The sequence below is a fragment of the Urtica dioica genome, chromosome 2 (assembly GCF_054948205.1).
Source record: "Urtica dioica subsp. dioica isolate 48M chromosome 2, U.dioica_male_clone48M_v1_H2, whole genome shotgun sequence".
NCBI lineage: Eukaryota > Viridiplantae > Streptophyta > Magnoliopsida > Rosales > Urticaceae > Urtica > Urtica dioica.
The window spans coordinates 33,444,885-33,461,152 of record NC_142757.1 but is presented as its reverse complement, the minus strand read 5'-3'; the positions used below and the strand labels follow the sequence as shown (position 1 = coordinate 33,461,152).

Genomic DNA, 16,268 nt, shown 5'->3' with positions numbered 1-16,268 from the left:
AACAAATACTCTTCTTGTGAGCACCAATGCCAATAGGAAGGGGTGACCAAACCATTAAATCCAATCATTTCAGTGAACTCTCGCTCGGTGGAGTTTGATTAGTCCCATGGAAGGGGTGACCAAACCATTAAATCTAATCAGTTTAGTGAAATCTCGCTCGATAAAGGACTCATCGATGTTCATTTTCTTCAAGGTGCTCCTAAAGATAACGTCCATCGAGCTCCCATTATCGATGAAAATATATGATACTACAATTTGATCTAATTCAATTTCCAGAGCATCGTCATGTGCAATCAATTCTTTTGCCTCATTATCTTTGAAGATGATCATGGATTCCTCTTGGTCATCTAAAATAGTTTGGCAGAGTGTGTCTTTAAGCTAGCGCTGATGCGCCATGATGGGATTTACAGACTCCCTACAAAAATTCGATCCACCCATGATGAAGTCGATTCTTGGTTTTGTTTATCTATGAGGGGTAGCCTGCGTTTCTTCCTCATCATTTCTTCCTCTATTATCGGAGGAAGGGTTTCCTCGCGGTTGGGAGTTGAAATTCTTCTTCTTGGGAGGAGGTCCCAAGTCAATGTCTTTCAACTCAACCATCGTGAACTTTTCAGCCAACATTTTCCTCATTGTCTTGGAATTGGGGGTGGCATGTTTGCGAATCTTGTGGAAATCACAATAGACCTCGAGATCGCATGTCCATTTCTTCTCGGAGCCTCCGGCTTAGTCTCTATCATTCACATTTAATACAAAACTAGGAGGACCATCATTTTTAGTAGGTCCGTCGTTTTTCTTTTATCCCCCCCCCCCCCTTCCCATGTGTTCGTAACCATCCGGGGTTGGAGTTTCCTCCTTGATGAGCTTTCTTGAAATTATGTTTTTTTTCCTGGAAACTATTTTCTGCTTTCGCCCTAGCAAAGTTTGATGCGTGATGGATAGAATCTTCGACGGGAGACGTTTATTAATCGTCATTCCTTCACAGAATATGGACTCATGGCAAAGTTTGTTCTTTAAAGCAATCAAAGTCGAATCGTTATCGACGTTCAAAATTTTTTACCTGACACTTTTGAAGCGCTCCATGAATCTTTTAAGCATCTCGAAATCAATTTGCTGTGTGTTCCATAAATCAGCCATGGTGGCCTCATCTTCGACGAGCATGGAGCAGTGCTTAAGGAAAGCGGCATATAATTTTTGGAAATTATTAATCGAGCCTTCATCAAGCCTTGAGAACCTACCTAGCGCGACCCTTGTTATATTTTTTGCAAAAAGTTGACTATAACCGGCCTCTAGTTTGTCTTCTCTGAGATAAACTCGGTCCATCGCAATTCGGAAGGCGGTCATATGTGATTTTGGATTGGACGTCCTAGCATATTTTGGGAGTCTGACCTTTCCATCATCATCTATCCTGACCCTGCCGATGTTTAGAGCAAAAAGGGTTCATTCTGTCTCAGCGATAAAATATTCGATCTCAGGGACTGAGCTCGTTGCAGAATGTATCTTGGAGTGGATAGCTTTGAATCTATCCTCAACCAATTTACAGAAAGCTTCGAGTTCGGACATTTCTGATCTCGTGGTGTTGAAGTTATTTCCATCAACTGGAGTCGTAGGGACCACAGTGTTTCTAGTGTAGACGGGCTGACTTAGAATGGGAGCCCCGATTGAGGCTGCTGCCAGTGTGGGAGGGGCTAGGAGCTGATCTTGATGGACTTGTGCGCTAGATTTGGTTTGGGAGCTCTGTTCAGCAAAGACCTCAGTTCCTGGTGGCGGTGGTTTTGACCCGAGTGGCGCGAACTAGGGCATCCGAGTTCACTGGCATCACCGGAGTGAAGATCCTGACCTGGGAATTCATCTGGAGCTGGTAAACGGGGTAAGAAGACCCCGCTTCAGACGGAGTCACCTGGATTCCAGAGAAACCCAAACGAGTTCCGGGAGGCAGAACTCAACCATCTCGACCAGCTTCATCAGGACGAAGTGATGAGCTCGAAGCAACAGCTTTGTCACCGTCATATCTTGACTTGAAGGCAGATTACTCAGCAGCTAGACTGTCCAGTTGAGTCCGACTAGAGTGCTGGAATTCACGTTGCTCGTCTGATCTTATGATCAGAGTTTCCAAAAGAGCTTTTAGCTCGAAGGTAACCCACGTGCCCATCTTAATATGTTCGTTCGAACTTCAGAGTTCGAAATCTTGATTGTTTCCCACAAACGGCACCAAGTTGTTGAAATCTTGATAGGCTATATTTAGTATATCGATTTATTTGTATTTATGTGGATCTCAAGAATTTGTCGTATAAGAAATAAGTAAAGCTTATTTGATATCTGAATAAAAGAACAATATCGAACTGAAAAAATAAAGTAGGCGAATCGTATTGCTTTATTGAATATTGAAAGTGAATGCAAAGAGCTGAGCTCGGCCAAACAATTGACGAGTTCAACAAAGATTTCGAATACAAACTTTTGAAAAATACAATGATAATGAAGATAACAGATGTCTTTTCCCAGCGACACTAGGTCTATTTATAGCTGAGGTCGTTTCATCTTTGTCGTTGATCTGAAAGACACGTGATCGGGCTGGAGGTCTTCATGGAGTTCGAAGTATGCTGACTCGAGCTAGAAGAGGCAAGATGATAAGGTGATGACCGCTTCCTTTGAGTTGACGATGTGGAGGGTTTAGACATCAATCTTGTCAAAGAGCCGAGATCACCCAGACAAAGTGGCCTGGGCAAACTAGGCTCAGGATCATAAGAACTTTATTTGAGCTTGGGCCCTGTTGAATGTTGTTAGTGGGGAGGTCGAACTCCACCCCCGCGTCTCTACAACTATTTATTACTTATAAAAAAAACTTTGTAAAAAGTGATTTGAGACATAATTTGCAACTTAACAAAGCGAGAATTCTTAATGCTTTTTAAGTGAGATTTATGCTATGACTAAAGTAAAGCACCTTATCCACCTAAATTTTACGGCCATAATCAAAGTTTTGGCCCAAGTCTTCATCTAGTAATTTTCCGTTAGATCAAAATTTCATCATCAATCATTTTATAAAAATCAATTTCGAAATCCAAGAGAATCCATAGGTGACAATTAGTAACTGTCCGCATCTGCTTGACTAAATCCACCCACATTAAGATTATTTCGTGAAGGTTGATTTAGTTCGATAGATTCACCTCGAAAATAAGAAACAATTTCGAGGGTTATGATGGCCTTCCCATCATTTAATGTTGAGTTGATTTTAGTTAAGCTAGTGCCGATTTCTTTTTTAAATAGAAATGTATACAAGTTGTGTTGGACGCAATTGGCCGTGAGTTTGACTAATATTTGTTTAAGTTCATTTATAATCCCCAAAATGGGAATGTGAATATGATGATGCCTATAATTCGGGGTTCGCGCCGTTTAGGACTCTCAGTGGTGGACGTTGACGCTGCTTTTCCATAAATCTTTATTTTATTTTATGTTATGTGTTCCACTTCCACGCCGTATTTAAACACTATTTCTCATTTATTTTAATACAAGGTTATACTAAATTAAAAGGTATAATAACGAAAATAGAAGTACTTGGTTACTACGTGAAGCGACGGATTTTCTATATATACCGGTGCTTGGATTTTTCTCTATACCCTTATCAAAAGATCGTATGTATTATCTAATTTAATTGTACATAATAAATGATATTCTTATCGTCTAATCCGTGTTTGGGGGACGCTGTACCCTGTTGCATTAATAAATTACGTGGCTCGAGATAATGGCGAACATATATTACATTTATTTATAGAAATATAATATCCACATAATTCTTATTTGAATTATGAAGTCGAATGTGCGCTTATATATGGAACCCAGAAGAACATATATTTACAGTGCACGGAATAATTATAAAAAATAACATCAAATCAGCAATATACAAGACTAAAAAATTATGATATAGGAATATAAGTTTGTTATGTCTTGTTAGCATGTATGTGTATTTATATATTATAGCCTTTCTAGGCGCTATACACATATATAAAGATAGAGAATAGATGGTACGTATTGTGAGCGACTGACTCTAAAAGATTAGTTTTAGAGAAAAGAAGAGAGATTTCCAGAATATATTTGTTCCCTTTGCATCAAAACCAGCTTTCCAGTTTTCTTTCCTTTTCCATTCCTTAATCTCTCTCACTCTCACAAACCCGAAAACCCCTCTAGAGGCTGATATTCTCTTTTTTGTTTGATTTAATTTGTCAGTAATCTAGCCATTTAGCTTGACCCACGTCCCAAGTATTATACATTAAATCATGTTTAAATAACATTTCATTTTATTCCATTCCTTGTCTAAAAGGTAAAAATACTCTATTAATAATACCATTACTTGGTATCAAGTCCACTGAATTTCTATACCCTCAGAGCATATACAGGATTACCGCTTATAACCAAACCCTTGAGGAGTGTATTTGTTTCTATAATTTAATTTTAGCCAACTCTTGGAATATATTACGTAGCGAAGAGATAAACCTCAAGGAAGGGTATTATATGCCACAGTGGGAATATCTTCTGCGGCTTGGCTAACTTTGTGTCTCGGATTTCCTTGCTTTTGAGACTTTCTCTATGAACGCGTTTTTTGTATAAATAGTTGAGGGCATATGGTATAATGGGAAGGGTGATAGAGAAAGCTTTTGGTTCAATAGTCTCTTCCATATTAGCTTTTTGTTTCTTTCGCTATCACGATAACCACATCGACAGGGCTTACCACAACCACCATCACCACCACCACCACCAAGCCTACCATCACAAGATGCCGAAGAAGGGTCGTCCTCTTTCTTTGCAGGTTTGCTTTCCTTCATAAGCTTCCTTTTTATATATACATATAGATAAATTTTGAAATTGGATTGGTCAATTATACGAGGTATATTTACATATATACATACATATATATATATATAGAGGTAGGGCAAAATAAGGGGTTTCATTGTGCTCACGTGTTTGGCTTTGGTATATATGTGGATAAATTTAAAAATCGATTTTTTTACTATGACCTTGATTTCATGCATGCACATACGATGATGCTATATATAAATATGATCGTTTTCTAATATGCGTTCTTGTTTTGAGTGATGATTGTTTTAATTTCATTGTCACGTGGTTGGCTAGGTATAAATCTAGAGAAATTCAATATATATATATATATATATATATATATATATATATATATATATGCATACACATATATATTACTATTAGCTTTCATGCACATGTTATGCATATTTTACGCTGATTTTATACGCCTTACGACTCTATCCACCAAATAGTACTATAGCCATGTTTTCAACATATGTGTACTTGGTTGGAAATAATTATGAGGTTTATAGGGACGGTTTGAAACCTGTATAGATATAAAGATGATTATTATATAATTCGAAGAGCGCTTATCTTTCTTTTTTTCACTTTCAAATATAAAATACTAGCTTTTTTATAACCAAAAAAAAAAAACACACTAGGGTATGAACCAATTAGTTATGCTGGTTTATCAATTCATTAATTAAAGTCCCACTACGAGAGGTAGGGCATACAGTACTTCGTACCATGCCTAAGCCACTCATTGCAAGATATTATGTATAAGTTATATTGCCATAAGTATGGCTTAGGCCTGTTAATTTAAGTGCCTGTATATAGTTAGGAGTTTTACCCCTATTAATACATTTTAATCATATTTGAAAATTTTGTTAGACTGCACCTTACGACAAATCCCACATAAGGAGACAATTGTTCATGTTGGAATCTCCACTTTGTTCTTTTATATATATTTTTATTGGACCATTGAATCAATCCGCTAGCCTAGTACAGCATCTTCATAACTGAATTTCAATGAAAATCCTACGTCTTATCCGCGCGCAAGAATATGTATATAAACAAGAATCTAATTAGTGTCAATTACCAAAATAATTTAGGTTTATAATTATCTATATCCAACTCTTGTGATTTTCTCTACCTCTCGTACGAGTTTTCATTGATAGAGTGCAGAAAGAATAAAGGCATCCTTCAAAGCACAAGTCGGAAAGGAATAATGAAAAAGAGGCTATTCATCGCAATATGATTTATTATTAATAAATAATAGATTAATTAACCAGTAATCGAACTTTCCATAATTATCACAGCTTTGAGCTTTCTTTTTTATTTTATTAACGTGGATTTTTGCAGACTGTGGATCTTAAAGTCAGGATGTGCTGCACTGGCTGTGAACGAGTAGTCAAAAGTGCGATTCTTAAGCTTAGAGGTAATTCGTCAAATAAATAAAGTAAACCAATTATTTCCTTACTTTAAAGTTTAACCAGTACTTTGTCTTTGCAATAGTTGTCTTTGCAGCACGTGTGCATATTAAGTATATGCTAATTAATCAATTACCTTCTAGTACGTGTACATTCGTTAGTTAATCTAAATTAACATTTTTAAGCAAGAATAATACACGTAGTATATATTGATTTACATTTTAGCGGGAAAATACTTTCTAAACCAGTGATAGAATTTAATCACTAAACTAAATTTCATTTTTCCGAGTAAAAAATAGTTCTTTTTTTTTAAGGATAGCTCGAGGCTTCTAATAGAGAGAGGGTATATTACCCAAAGTACAAATTTCGAATATCTTCTATCAAAGAAGAAAAAATCCCCAAAACGATAGGGATTCAAAACTAGCAACAATTGAACGCACATCGTATGTGTGGACTTCCGACATTTCATAACATTTTAGTCTTTTTTTTTAGACAATAAAATATCCATATAAGAAGAAAACAATTGGTTAAAATATTTTCCAAGTTAAAAATATTTATTTATTGAAATGATAATAGGGATCGATTCGGTGGAGGTGGACCTGCCGTTGGAGAGGGTGACGGTGATCGGGTACGTGGACCGCAACAAGGTGCTGAAGGCGGTGAGGAGGGCGGGAAAAAGGGCGGAGTTTTGGCCGTACCCGAACCCGCCGCTGTACTTCACATCGGCCAACGACTACTTCAAAGACACCACAAACGAGTTCAAAGAGAGCTACAACTATTATAGGCACGGCTACAACCTCGGCGACAAGCACGGAAACATTCCCGTCACTCAGCGCGGCGACGACAAGGTCAGCAACATGTTCAACGACGACAACGTCAACGCTTGTTGTCTCATGTGAAGTTCGTTAGTTAATTAATTATGTCTCATAATCGTCTTTGCTGCATGGTCAATCTATCTAGTAATATCTTCCTTTGCTTTTACTTTTAGTTTGTATATGTACACATATAAATATCAAAATAAGGTGTAAGTGTGGGAATATTGGAATATATTCATGATCGTATCGTTATCGGAATTTTCTGCCATTTGATATTATTATATTCTGTAATTAGTTTCATTGATAATCTGTTTATTTATGCGATGTGTGGTGTTGTTTTCTGACGGTATACGAATACGATACTATGTGCTTGAATTATAGGATGTTTTGGCTTTAAATGGACTGTCACCTCAACTTGTTTCAATATGGATATTTCCCTGTTTTTGGAAAATAAATTAATGAGATTTTTTTTTTTTTTTTTTTGGAGGGGTTATGTTGGAGTTCATGGGCAAGAATAAGCATCTAATTTTATTTTATTATACATCATGATCGAGACCAACTTGATCGAGACTAGCTAAAACTTTTGAGTACCTTTAGATTAAAAAAAAAATAAGAAAGCACTCCAAAGCATATATTGACTTTTCTTTGTACCTATTGCCTTTGAGTTAATCGTATAATTTTGGGCCATTCATTTTCTTAAAAATTATATTTTTGGTGGTGTTATCCTCTGAAAATTTTCTCATATTTACAAGCTTGTACATTTTTAACGTGTATTGTAATAATATCACCAGTGTTTAGTAGAATTATACTGCCAAAAAATAAATTAAATTTTCAAGAAAATCTTATTTGTATTTATTATTTCATGAAATAAGCTAAAATACGCATTAGCTGTGTGTTCATTTACAATTAAATATGAACAAAAAACTTTAGATGTTAAAAAATATATAGATAAAAGAAAAAGTGCTAGAGCCACCACTGCCAAAAGTCTATATCCTTCCTTGTCCCTGTCCTTTCGATTAAAATATCTTCCGCGACGTTGATGGAATCAAGAAATTATATGTGAGAAAAATATTATTTCTTATATGATAATATCAAGAAATGTCAATGTTTTTGTAAGTTAGGAAATTTTTTGAAATATAATAAAAAATAGTTCCAACTATGCGAAAAGAAACATCGAATCTTCTGTTTTTCGCAAGACAAAAAAAAGATAATTATTGCTAGAAAATTACAAAAAAATATAGCAGATAATTGATCCAAATGATACTCCCTCTGAATATAAAATGTGAAGAACTGAAACATCGTTCAAAATATAAATAAAGGACTTAACCCAAATCATAATCTGAAAATAAAAAAATAAAAAAATAAAAAAATAAAAAAAAAAAAAACACAAGCAACAGAATTCTAGCAAACGTATAGGGTAAGGAAATAACAAGGTTTGAAATTTTTATGAGAGAGCAAATGAGAATGATAGAAAAGAAATTGGTTTTCTATATGATTAGGGAATTTAAACCAACTTTTTGGATCTTTTTAAGTTTGAAATAGGTATAAAATAGTAATTTTCGTATGTTGTATATATTTTCATCCCTTATCTTCAATAATAAAAAAAGATTAAAAAATTTCCATCTCTTGATAAAAAGAAATTAAATGAATGAAAAATTCCTACCCATTTTCAATGTGAAGAATGAAAATGATGGATCCACGCCTCTCTTTTATTTTACTCATTTTCTTCTCCTTTCTACCAAAAAAGTGAATATATAATTTCCACTCAAATGCCCTCAAACATTTTTTCCTTCTATTATTTTCCATGAGCCTAACCTCCACCCCAATTGTTTATGTTCAGCCGGAAATCTTGGTGCGTCTGATCCATGATGTCTGATTAACTATGAAGAGTTCCGAGTAAAATTTAAGGATGCAAACAAGAGGGTTCGTTGTTCGGACCATAAATACAATCAAGACTGCGTCGGATGTAATTTAATTTACGGCGATTTCCTATATTGTCTAGAGAAAGAGCCTAAGTAGTTGAAATAAACATAGGCAAAGGTTTTGGTCTTAATTTAAACTCAGAAACTATCTATACTTCTAGAGTTAAGGTAGGCATAAGTGAGCCTATAATCGTGTAACTGGTAAACTTATTCAAGTACAAAAAGTAAAGTTTTCGACTAATCTTTTACCACGTCTTGTTAAATTTGGAAACCTCTCTAAGATCTACTCAACCTCACTACTCATCTATTGGTTATTTAAACCAGAATTCATTTTCTTCTTCAACAAATTCAAGGGAGGATGGTAAAAAAAAAAAAAAACATTGTGTTTTAAGTGTGTTGCATAAAAAATAAGTTGCATAAATGTTGATTTATCGGCAAATACAATTGTACATATGAATAGAGAGTTTTTTACTGGATCACTATGCAAAAAAAACCTGACACAAACAGGCAGTAAAACCAGTTAAAAAAACGAAGAAAAAAAAAAATTTGATTTCTCTGATTCAGTTTGTAACAAATTTGAACAAGATGTAACTGATTGTCAAAATTGGTATTAAGAATCTTGAATGAAAGCAAATCCAGTTATACATATTATGTCAAAACCGCTAAATCATGTGCTACTAGAAATTTCAAACTCGGCACCAATCGGCAAATGATCACTAGGGTGACTCAAGTTTGGCAATCCACCTAAAACATCAACCGAATCCGATATAGGAAGATCGAGCAAACTCACTGGTTTAATGGAGTCCTCTGGGGAGAAGAATATGTAATCCAGCGTATTGGTGAAGTCGGGCGTGCAGTTTGTGAATTCTGGTTCTCCCTTTGTCACGCCGTACACACTACACAACCCGATTGGCACATCTTCTGAACCAATGTATTGATACACCTGCCAACATTACGGTTGTTAACTACCATTGCAACATTCAAATTAGTAAAACAAAAAGAATAATAATAATAAAGTCATTTCAGACATTTTTTTTTTGTGTTTATTGAGAAATTGTACAATGACATATGCGAGAGATACGTAAAGTTTTAGTCGCTTAAATGTAGAAATTTGTAACTAATCACGCGCACACACACACACACACACACACACGCACATCAAATACAAGTTTAGGGGTGAAACTGCTAAAAACAAAAAGAAGATGGTTCAAAGTGTCATAACCAGAATAGTACAGCAACATATGCCAAATAGCATACAAAATGTGCAAAGAATTTGGCAGCGCATTGCGAACCTTATCCCCCGGAGTTGAGTTGAAATCACCAGCCACAATTACCGAAGTTGTGCAGTCAAATCTTTCCGATACCTCTCTTTTAAACTTCGCAAGCCTTGATAGAAGATATTCAACCTGTGCAAGCTTGACGTCAACCCATTCCGGATCCCTGTAGCAAAATCACCAAGATCGAAATTAACCATCAGAAGAAATACACGCGAAGAACGCTATGGGATTACCAGTAGATGTGAGTGTTCGCGACGATCACGACATGGTTACGACAGTCCTTGATCCTGAACGCGGCCATGATACCGACACAGTCGCGCTTTAGTCTCACGCGGGGATCGTTCGGATCGCCCCGGCCATTTTCATCTTCACTCTCCGGCGGAGCCGCTCCGTCAGCAACAGAGTCCACGAGATCGTTGTAGTCGATGTTCTCTTGCAATATCAACTCTGCGCTGCAACAACAAACAAAAATAAAAAAAGACGAGGCCATTAAGCAACGTGATCCAGAAGAAGCGTATGACAAATATATATATATATATATATATATATATATATATATATATATATATGTGCACGGACGTTTCGGGGGCGTAGAAGAGGGCACAGCCATCGCGCTTTTTGCCATTTCTCTGAACGTAGAGAGCGGAGTAACCTAGGGCATCCAAATTGGGTTTGTAGAAGTTTTGGAACTCGTCAACTTCTTGGAGGCAGAGAAAGTGAGCTCCGAGATTCCCAAGAACCGATACAAGTGCTTGGGACCGAGCTTTCCACCTGAACACAGCAAAACACAGGCCAATTAGAGTATGAATGTAAATACAACAAAAGTACGAAATAATAGGGAATGGGGTTTTAGTACTTGAGACACGCCGAGGGCGAATGTGGGAAATAAGAGCTCTTCACATACACCTATCAATGTCACTGTTATCAGTATATGAATATCAATCATGAAATACACAATGCATACATACATACCTGGGCCAAAATGTTGTACGAGACCAGCCGAAATGTGGTGGGGGATTGAGATTGGGGTCGATTAGGATCGGGCGGTAGAGAAGTGAATTGCGGGTACTTCAAGGGCTGAGATTGGCTGCTATTTACGCTACTCATTGACATTGTGCTTCGCCTGAGGAAACTAGGGAACGGGAATGGGATTGCGAAAGGGAATGCCTTCAGTCTCACCATTGTTAGTCGAAACGACAAATAGAGTTATCGAAGTGAAGGACTAATGATACACAGAGAGCTCGTTTTACAAAGTACCTGCAAGCCAATCAAATAGATTTTTCACATCAGTGCTTGTCTCTATTCCGAACCCTCGTTTCAAGATTGAGTAAAATTACCTGAAAACAGTCAAGTCCTGGTCCTTTTTTTTTCTCTTAATCTTTCTTTGCAAACCCTGTAAAACAGTAATCTGAGTCATTACTTCTGAAATCGGGAATTCAGGCATGACTGGTGATTCCCCAAATACGTACCAGGATTAATCAGGATGAAGCTTCGCCGCGGAACTACCGCTTCTCCGACGGAATACCAAAATTAAGGCTTGCGTTACCGGCAAAATCGGTCGGTTTCTGCGCAGGGATATCAAAACTACCAAAATCGTTTGGATCCTATAAAATAGAATTTACCGTGCGACATGTCCCAAAAAATATTTAAATAAGGTCAAATATAAATTATTTTTTATTTGGAAATGAATTTGCAAATAAAATTTTTGTTGCACCAAAACAGTGTGAGTGAATAGTGTAACAACAAATTTGGTGATACACTATCCAGCACACCATTTTTTGTACTATTTTAGTGCAAAAAATAGTGTGGGTTGAAGTAAAACTCATATTATAAAAATCACTTCCCACACCAATATGGTGTGGGTTGGAGATGCTCTTATACACACAAGTGTTAAAAATGTTATGTCATTCATTTTGCACAAGGCATATGTTTGAGAAAATGAGAATCCATCCGACCAATCTAAATTTCAAATATACCACTACATTTTTGTGATATCAACACAAATACGCATGACCAAGATATAAAGTAATAATCCATAACATAGATAATAAGTATCTACGCTCCTTAAACTCCTATCCATGCTCTGCCACGTGGCAATTCTTTGCCCCCTTCCTTGAGCGCCACGTGGCGAAATTGTTTGCACTCTCTTACTGAACTCTTGGTCTTCTCAGCTTGATTTTCTTGACCTGTCTTCTCCTCTTCTTTGACCTAATGTCCATGGTTCTTTAAAAAAAAAAACAAAGGAACCTAAACGAGGAAATTAAGAGGGTTGCGGCAAAGATAAAGCTTCAAATCACGCTCTTTCTTCGAATCGGCGGACTCGCAAAGGCGAGGGGTCTCTGTCTTGTGGCCTCCGGCGACGGGCCGCTTGACGACGGTGGCAAAACTGCCGCAGACGCGACAAACTCATCTGAGACGACTCGCTGACCGTGAAGAGGCGCTCGTGGAGGTTGGCCGACTCTCCGTAGGCCAGCAAACAGTTCATCTCCATCTCCCGGAACTTGACTCCGCCGAACCGCTTCCGGTCCGACATCGGCCGCGTTTTTGTCACGCCTTTGTGGTTAGTTCTATCCACTCTAATCTCCTTCAATGTTCGTCTTTGACAACCATTGCCCTGGGCAAGAAAAAATAACAAAAAAAAAGATACAGCCCCAGAGGTCGAGCTCGCCTAGGGGTCGAGATCGCCTGTCGGTCGAGCTCGCCCACTCTAATCTCCTTCAATGTTCGTCTTTGACAACCATTGCCCTGGGCAAGAAAAAATAACAAAAAAAAAAGATACAGCCCCGGAGGTCGAGCTCGCCTAGAGGTCGAGATCGCCTGTCGGTCGAGCTCGCCTAGGGGTCGAGATCGCCTGGCGGTCGAGCTCGCCTAGGGGTCGAGATCGCCTGGAGATCGAGCTCGCCTGGAGGTCGAGATCGCCTGGATGTCGAGCTCGCCTGGAGGTCGACCCTGCCTGGAGGTCGAGCTCGCCTGGGGGTTGACCCTGCATACCGGAGTCAGCAGCCGTGCACAATAGAAGTTGACGTTTTTTTATTCCTTTTTCCGTTTAAAAACAAGATCCTCTTCTTCCCCGCGCTAGCCGTACAACCGAGTTGTGCGTAATTGGAATTGTTCTTTTGCGCAGCTGATCTTGTTGGCCTTGGATTTCATTCAAAATCGATGAAAGTCAACGACTCTTTGCGGTGGAATGTGATAAATGAGGTATCTTATGTTTGCAGTGTTTGACGTTACTTCTTCCCTTTTTTTCCCCGCACACTTTTAAGCTAAATGTAGAAGAATTCAGGCTGTCTGAGGATGCACGGAAAATGACGACAACAAGTGGATCGAAAGATCATTCAATTATTAATGCTTGTGATATTCCAATTGTTACTACGTCTACTACATATAACATTAATACTACATGTCCTACCACTGAAATGATTGGCTGTCGTGACTTACCTTCTTCAGCCGACGGGGTTTCGCAAAAACCTGGAAAAGGTGGTCATGCCGCTGCCGCACGGCATTCGAGGGCGTTGTTATTACGTGAAAAAAAAAATAGGAAATGTCAGCTTGACTTACCTCCTCCGTCTGACTCGGGTATGGTTATCTAATACATCATTTATTTACTGATCCGTATTAAAAATTTAACATTAATACTACATGTCCTACCACTGAAATGATTGGCTGTCGTGACTTACCTTATTCAGCCGACGGGGTTTCGCAAAAACCTGGAAAAGGTGGTCATGCCGCTGCCGCACGGCATGCGCGGGCGTTGTTCTTACGTGAAAAAAGAAATAGGAAACGTCAGCTTGACTTACCTCCTCCGTCTGACTCGGGTATGGTTATCTAATACATCGTTACTTTATTGAGCCGTATTAAAAAATATCTTGTTATTTTATCTTGTGTGTTGTCTTGATTATATCTTCTTTTCTTATTATCAGCCGTAATTTCAAACAATTCCAATTACGCACAACTGGGTTCTGCGGCTAGCGCGCGGAAGAAGAGGATCTTGTTTTTAAACGGAAAAAGGAATAAAAAACGTCAACTTCTATTGTGCACGGCTGCTGACTCCGGTATGCTTGCGTAATAATTTTTTTAAATTTTTATCCTTTTTTTTTAATATCTTGTTATTATTCTCTCCTGTGTATAGACGCGTTTACATTTTTGCAAAATTCTGGCTACTGCAGTTCTCTTAGAAATTGATACTCTTTTCTGCAACTAAACTTCTTTGTTTTTGCTGCTTTCCTTTTCTTTTTTTTTTGCAGATCCAGTTTGTGATAGCAGCGACTGCACAACCTCGTAGCCTGGTAGGGTTGCTGACTCGGGTATGGTCGCCCAATAAATCATCATTCCGTTGATCTTTTTTAAAAGATGTCTTGTTATTATATCTTGTGTATTGTGTTGACTATAATAATCTTTTTTTTTATTATCAGACGTGATTCCACAAAAATCCGATTCCGGAAAACTTGCTCGTGCGGCTAGCGCGCGGACGAACAGGAGCTTGTTGTTGAATGAAAAAAGAAATAAAAAATGCCAACTTCTTTTCTGCACGTCTGTTGTCCCCGGTATGATTACCTAATACATTTTGAATTTCCATCCTTTTTAGAATGTCTTCTTATTATTGTCTTATGTGTACTGTCTTAGTTACTTTTTTTTATTATTATTATTAGATTTACGGAGACTAAAGTATGCGCACTTCCTTTCTTAATCTAAAAACAAGATTTTACTATTTGTTACGGATAGAAAACTGGTCCTATCGCTGTCATTTAAACTATTTAATATGAAGCCACATCATAGTTTTAACCTCTCTATATATACCTATTTGCAATTTTGACATATATTACGTGTATTTAGAGGCTACATCTCCACCTTACTACCATTCTTGTGTGGCTCGGCTAACATCTTTCCCTTTAACAAATTTGCTCATCTTCTTCCCAAATTACCCAACCGAAGAAAAACAAAAGCAGACGGACAGATGACTTTGAATTGAATCAGATTCCTGTAAGTTCTAGCAACCTTGACCAGCCAACTGTTTGTGCATCTTGTGGAGCGTTGCTACTTCAGTTTGAAAGTAAGGGCTTATGTTGCTCCAACGGAACTGTTACTTTGAAATTTAACGATGTGCCTACTCAATTGTATGACTTATTCGTATCTTCAACTGAGGAAGCACGTCAGTTCAAAAGATTCGCTCGAGTTTATAACAGTAGCTTCGCTTTCACTTCACTTGGGGTTAACTACGATAAGAAGTTGTGTGCAAAGGATAAAGGCATATATACTTTTCGAGTCCAGGGGCAAGTTCATCATACTATTAAGCAACTTATGCCAAACGAACCTCCAGCCTTTCTGCAATTGTACTTTTATGACACAGAGCATGAATTAGAGAATCGTTTGCAATTCTCCGATTGCTTGACCATTGAATTTCTTGCCAAGATACGTGATGTGCTGCAGATTAATCCATACTGTCAATTTTTTCGCAGTCTTAAAGAGGCTCCAGATTTAGCGGATCTGAAAATCTCTATACGCTGTGATCTTGGGCTTGATCAAAGAGTTTACAATGCCCCTTCAGCATCTCAAGTTGCTGCCTTATGGGTTGACGAAGGCTCAACTAACAGTGAGAGAGTTCATGATATTCTTGTTTCAGCTCACACCGGGGAAAATTATAGAATCAACTATTTTTTTAGGTGTTATGATCCTTTTCAATATCCTTTATTGTTCCCTCATGGAGATGCCGGTTGGCATAAAGGCATCCGTAGAGCTCAAAGAAGTGGGAATCACAGAAACTTTACTCATTCATCTCTTCCTCATATGAACGAAATGGGTTTGATTGAGGAGCTAATAACAAACGAAACAGGAAGTATGATTGTTATGTGCATATTTAATATTCCAGACTCTTATGAATATACTTTGCAACATCTTCATTTATTAACTTGATGATATTTTTATACACTGTTTTTTCTTTCAGCTCTGGCGACTAATACAAGAGCTTCGGTTTCTTGTAGAGAATACTACTGCTACAAGCTGCAAGTAAGGCCTTTGCAA

The 16,268-nt window shown here is 37.7% G+C and overlaps 2 protein-coding genes across 2 annotated transcripts; one reads left to right on the top strand and one right to left on the bottom strand.

Annotated features, from left to right (window-relative positions):
* The first annotated feature begins 3,992 nt into the window (after positions 1–3,992).
* Positions 3,993–7,395, top strand: LOC149404459 (heavy metal-associated isoprenylated plant protein 30-like). Its single transcript, XM_089601440.1, has 3 exons — positions 3,993–4,798; positions 6,169–6,244; positions 6,813–7,395. The coding sequence occupies exons 1-3, from the start codon at positions 4,622–4,624 to the stop codon at positions 7,133–7,135; spliced, it is 576 nt and encodes a 191-aa protein (XP_089457566.1). The 5' UTR covers positions 3,993–4,621; the 3' UTR covers positions 7,136–7,395.
* Positions 7,396–8,558: 1,163 nt separating this feature from the next.
* Positions 8,559–12,469, bottom strand: LOC149404458 (carbon catabolite repressor protein 4 homolog 4-like). The gene is made up of 9 exons (XM_089607534.1): positions 12,437–12,469; positions 11,797–11,854; positions 11,588–11,696; positions 11,223–11,382; positions 11,107–11,156; positions 10,830–11,021; positions 10,484–10,702; positions 10,266–10,413; positions 8,559–9,916 (listed from the first exon to the last, which is right to left on the bottom strand). The coding sequence occupies exons 1-9, from the start codon at positions 12,467–12,469 to the stop codon at positions 9,641–9,643; spliced, it is 1,245 nt and encodes a 414-aa protein (XP_089463660.1). The 3' UTR covers positions 8,559–9,640.
* Positions 12,470–16,268: the final 3,799 nt, after the last annotated feature.

What these genes read in the sequence shown, in the direction of transcription:
- LOC149404459 (XM_089601440.1), top strand. Translation starts at nt 4,622, where the DNA reads ATGGGAAGGGTGATAGAGAAAGCTTTTGGTTCAATAGTCTCTTCCATA. An exon ending in GTCGTCCTCTTTCTTTGCAG is followed by an intron (nt 4,799 to 6,168) that starts GTTTGCTTTCCT and finishes GGATTTTTGCAG; the next exon opens with ACTGTGGATCTTAAAGTCAG. An exon ending in TGCGATTCTTAAGCTTAGAG is followed by an intron (nt 6,245 to 6,812) that starts GTAATTCGTCAA and finishes AAATGATAATAG; the next exon opens with GGATCGATTCGGTGGAGGTG.
- LOC149404458 (XM_089607534.1), bottom strand. Translation starts at nt 12,469, where the DNA reads ATGGACATTAGGTCAAAGAAGAGGAGAAGACAG. An exon ending in CAAAGAAGAGGAGAAGACAG is followed by an intron (nt 11,855 to 12,436) that starts GTCAAGAAAATC and finishes TCTATTTTATAG; the next exon opens with GATCCAAACGATTTTGGTAG. An exon ending in CGTACAACATTTTGGCCCAG is followed by an intron (nt 11,157 to 11,222) that starts GTATGTATGTAT and finishes TGACATTGATAG; the next exon opens with GTGTATGTGAAGAGCTCTTA.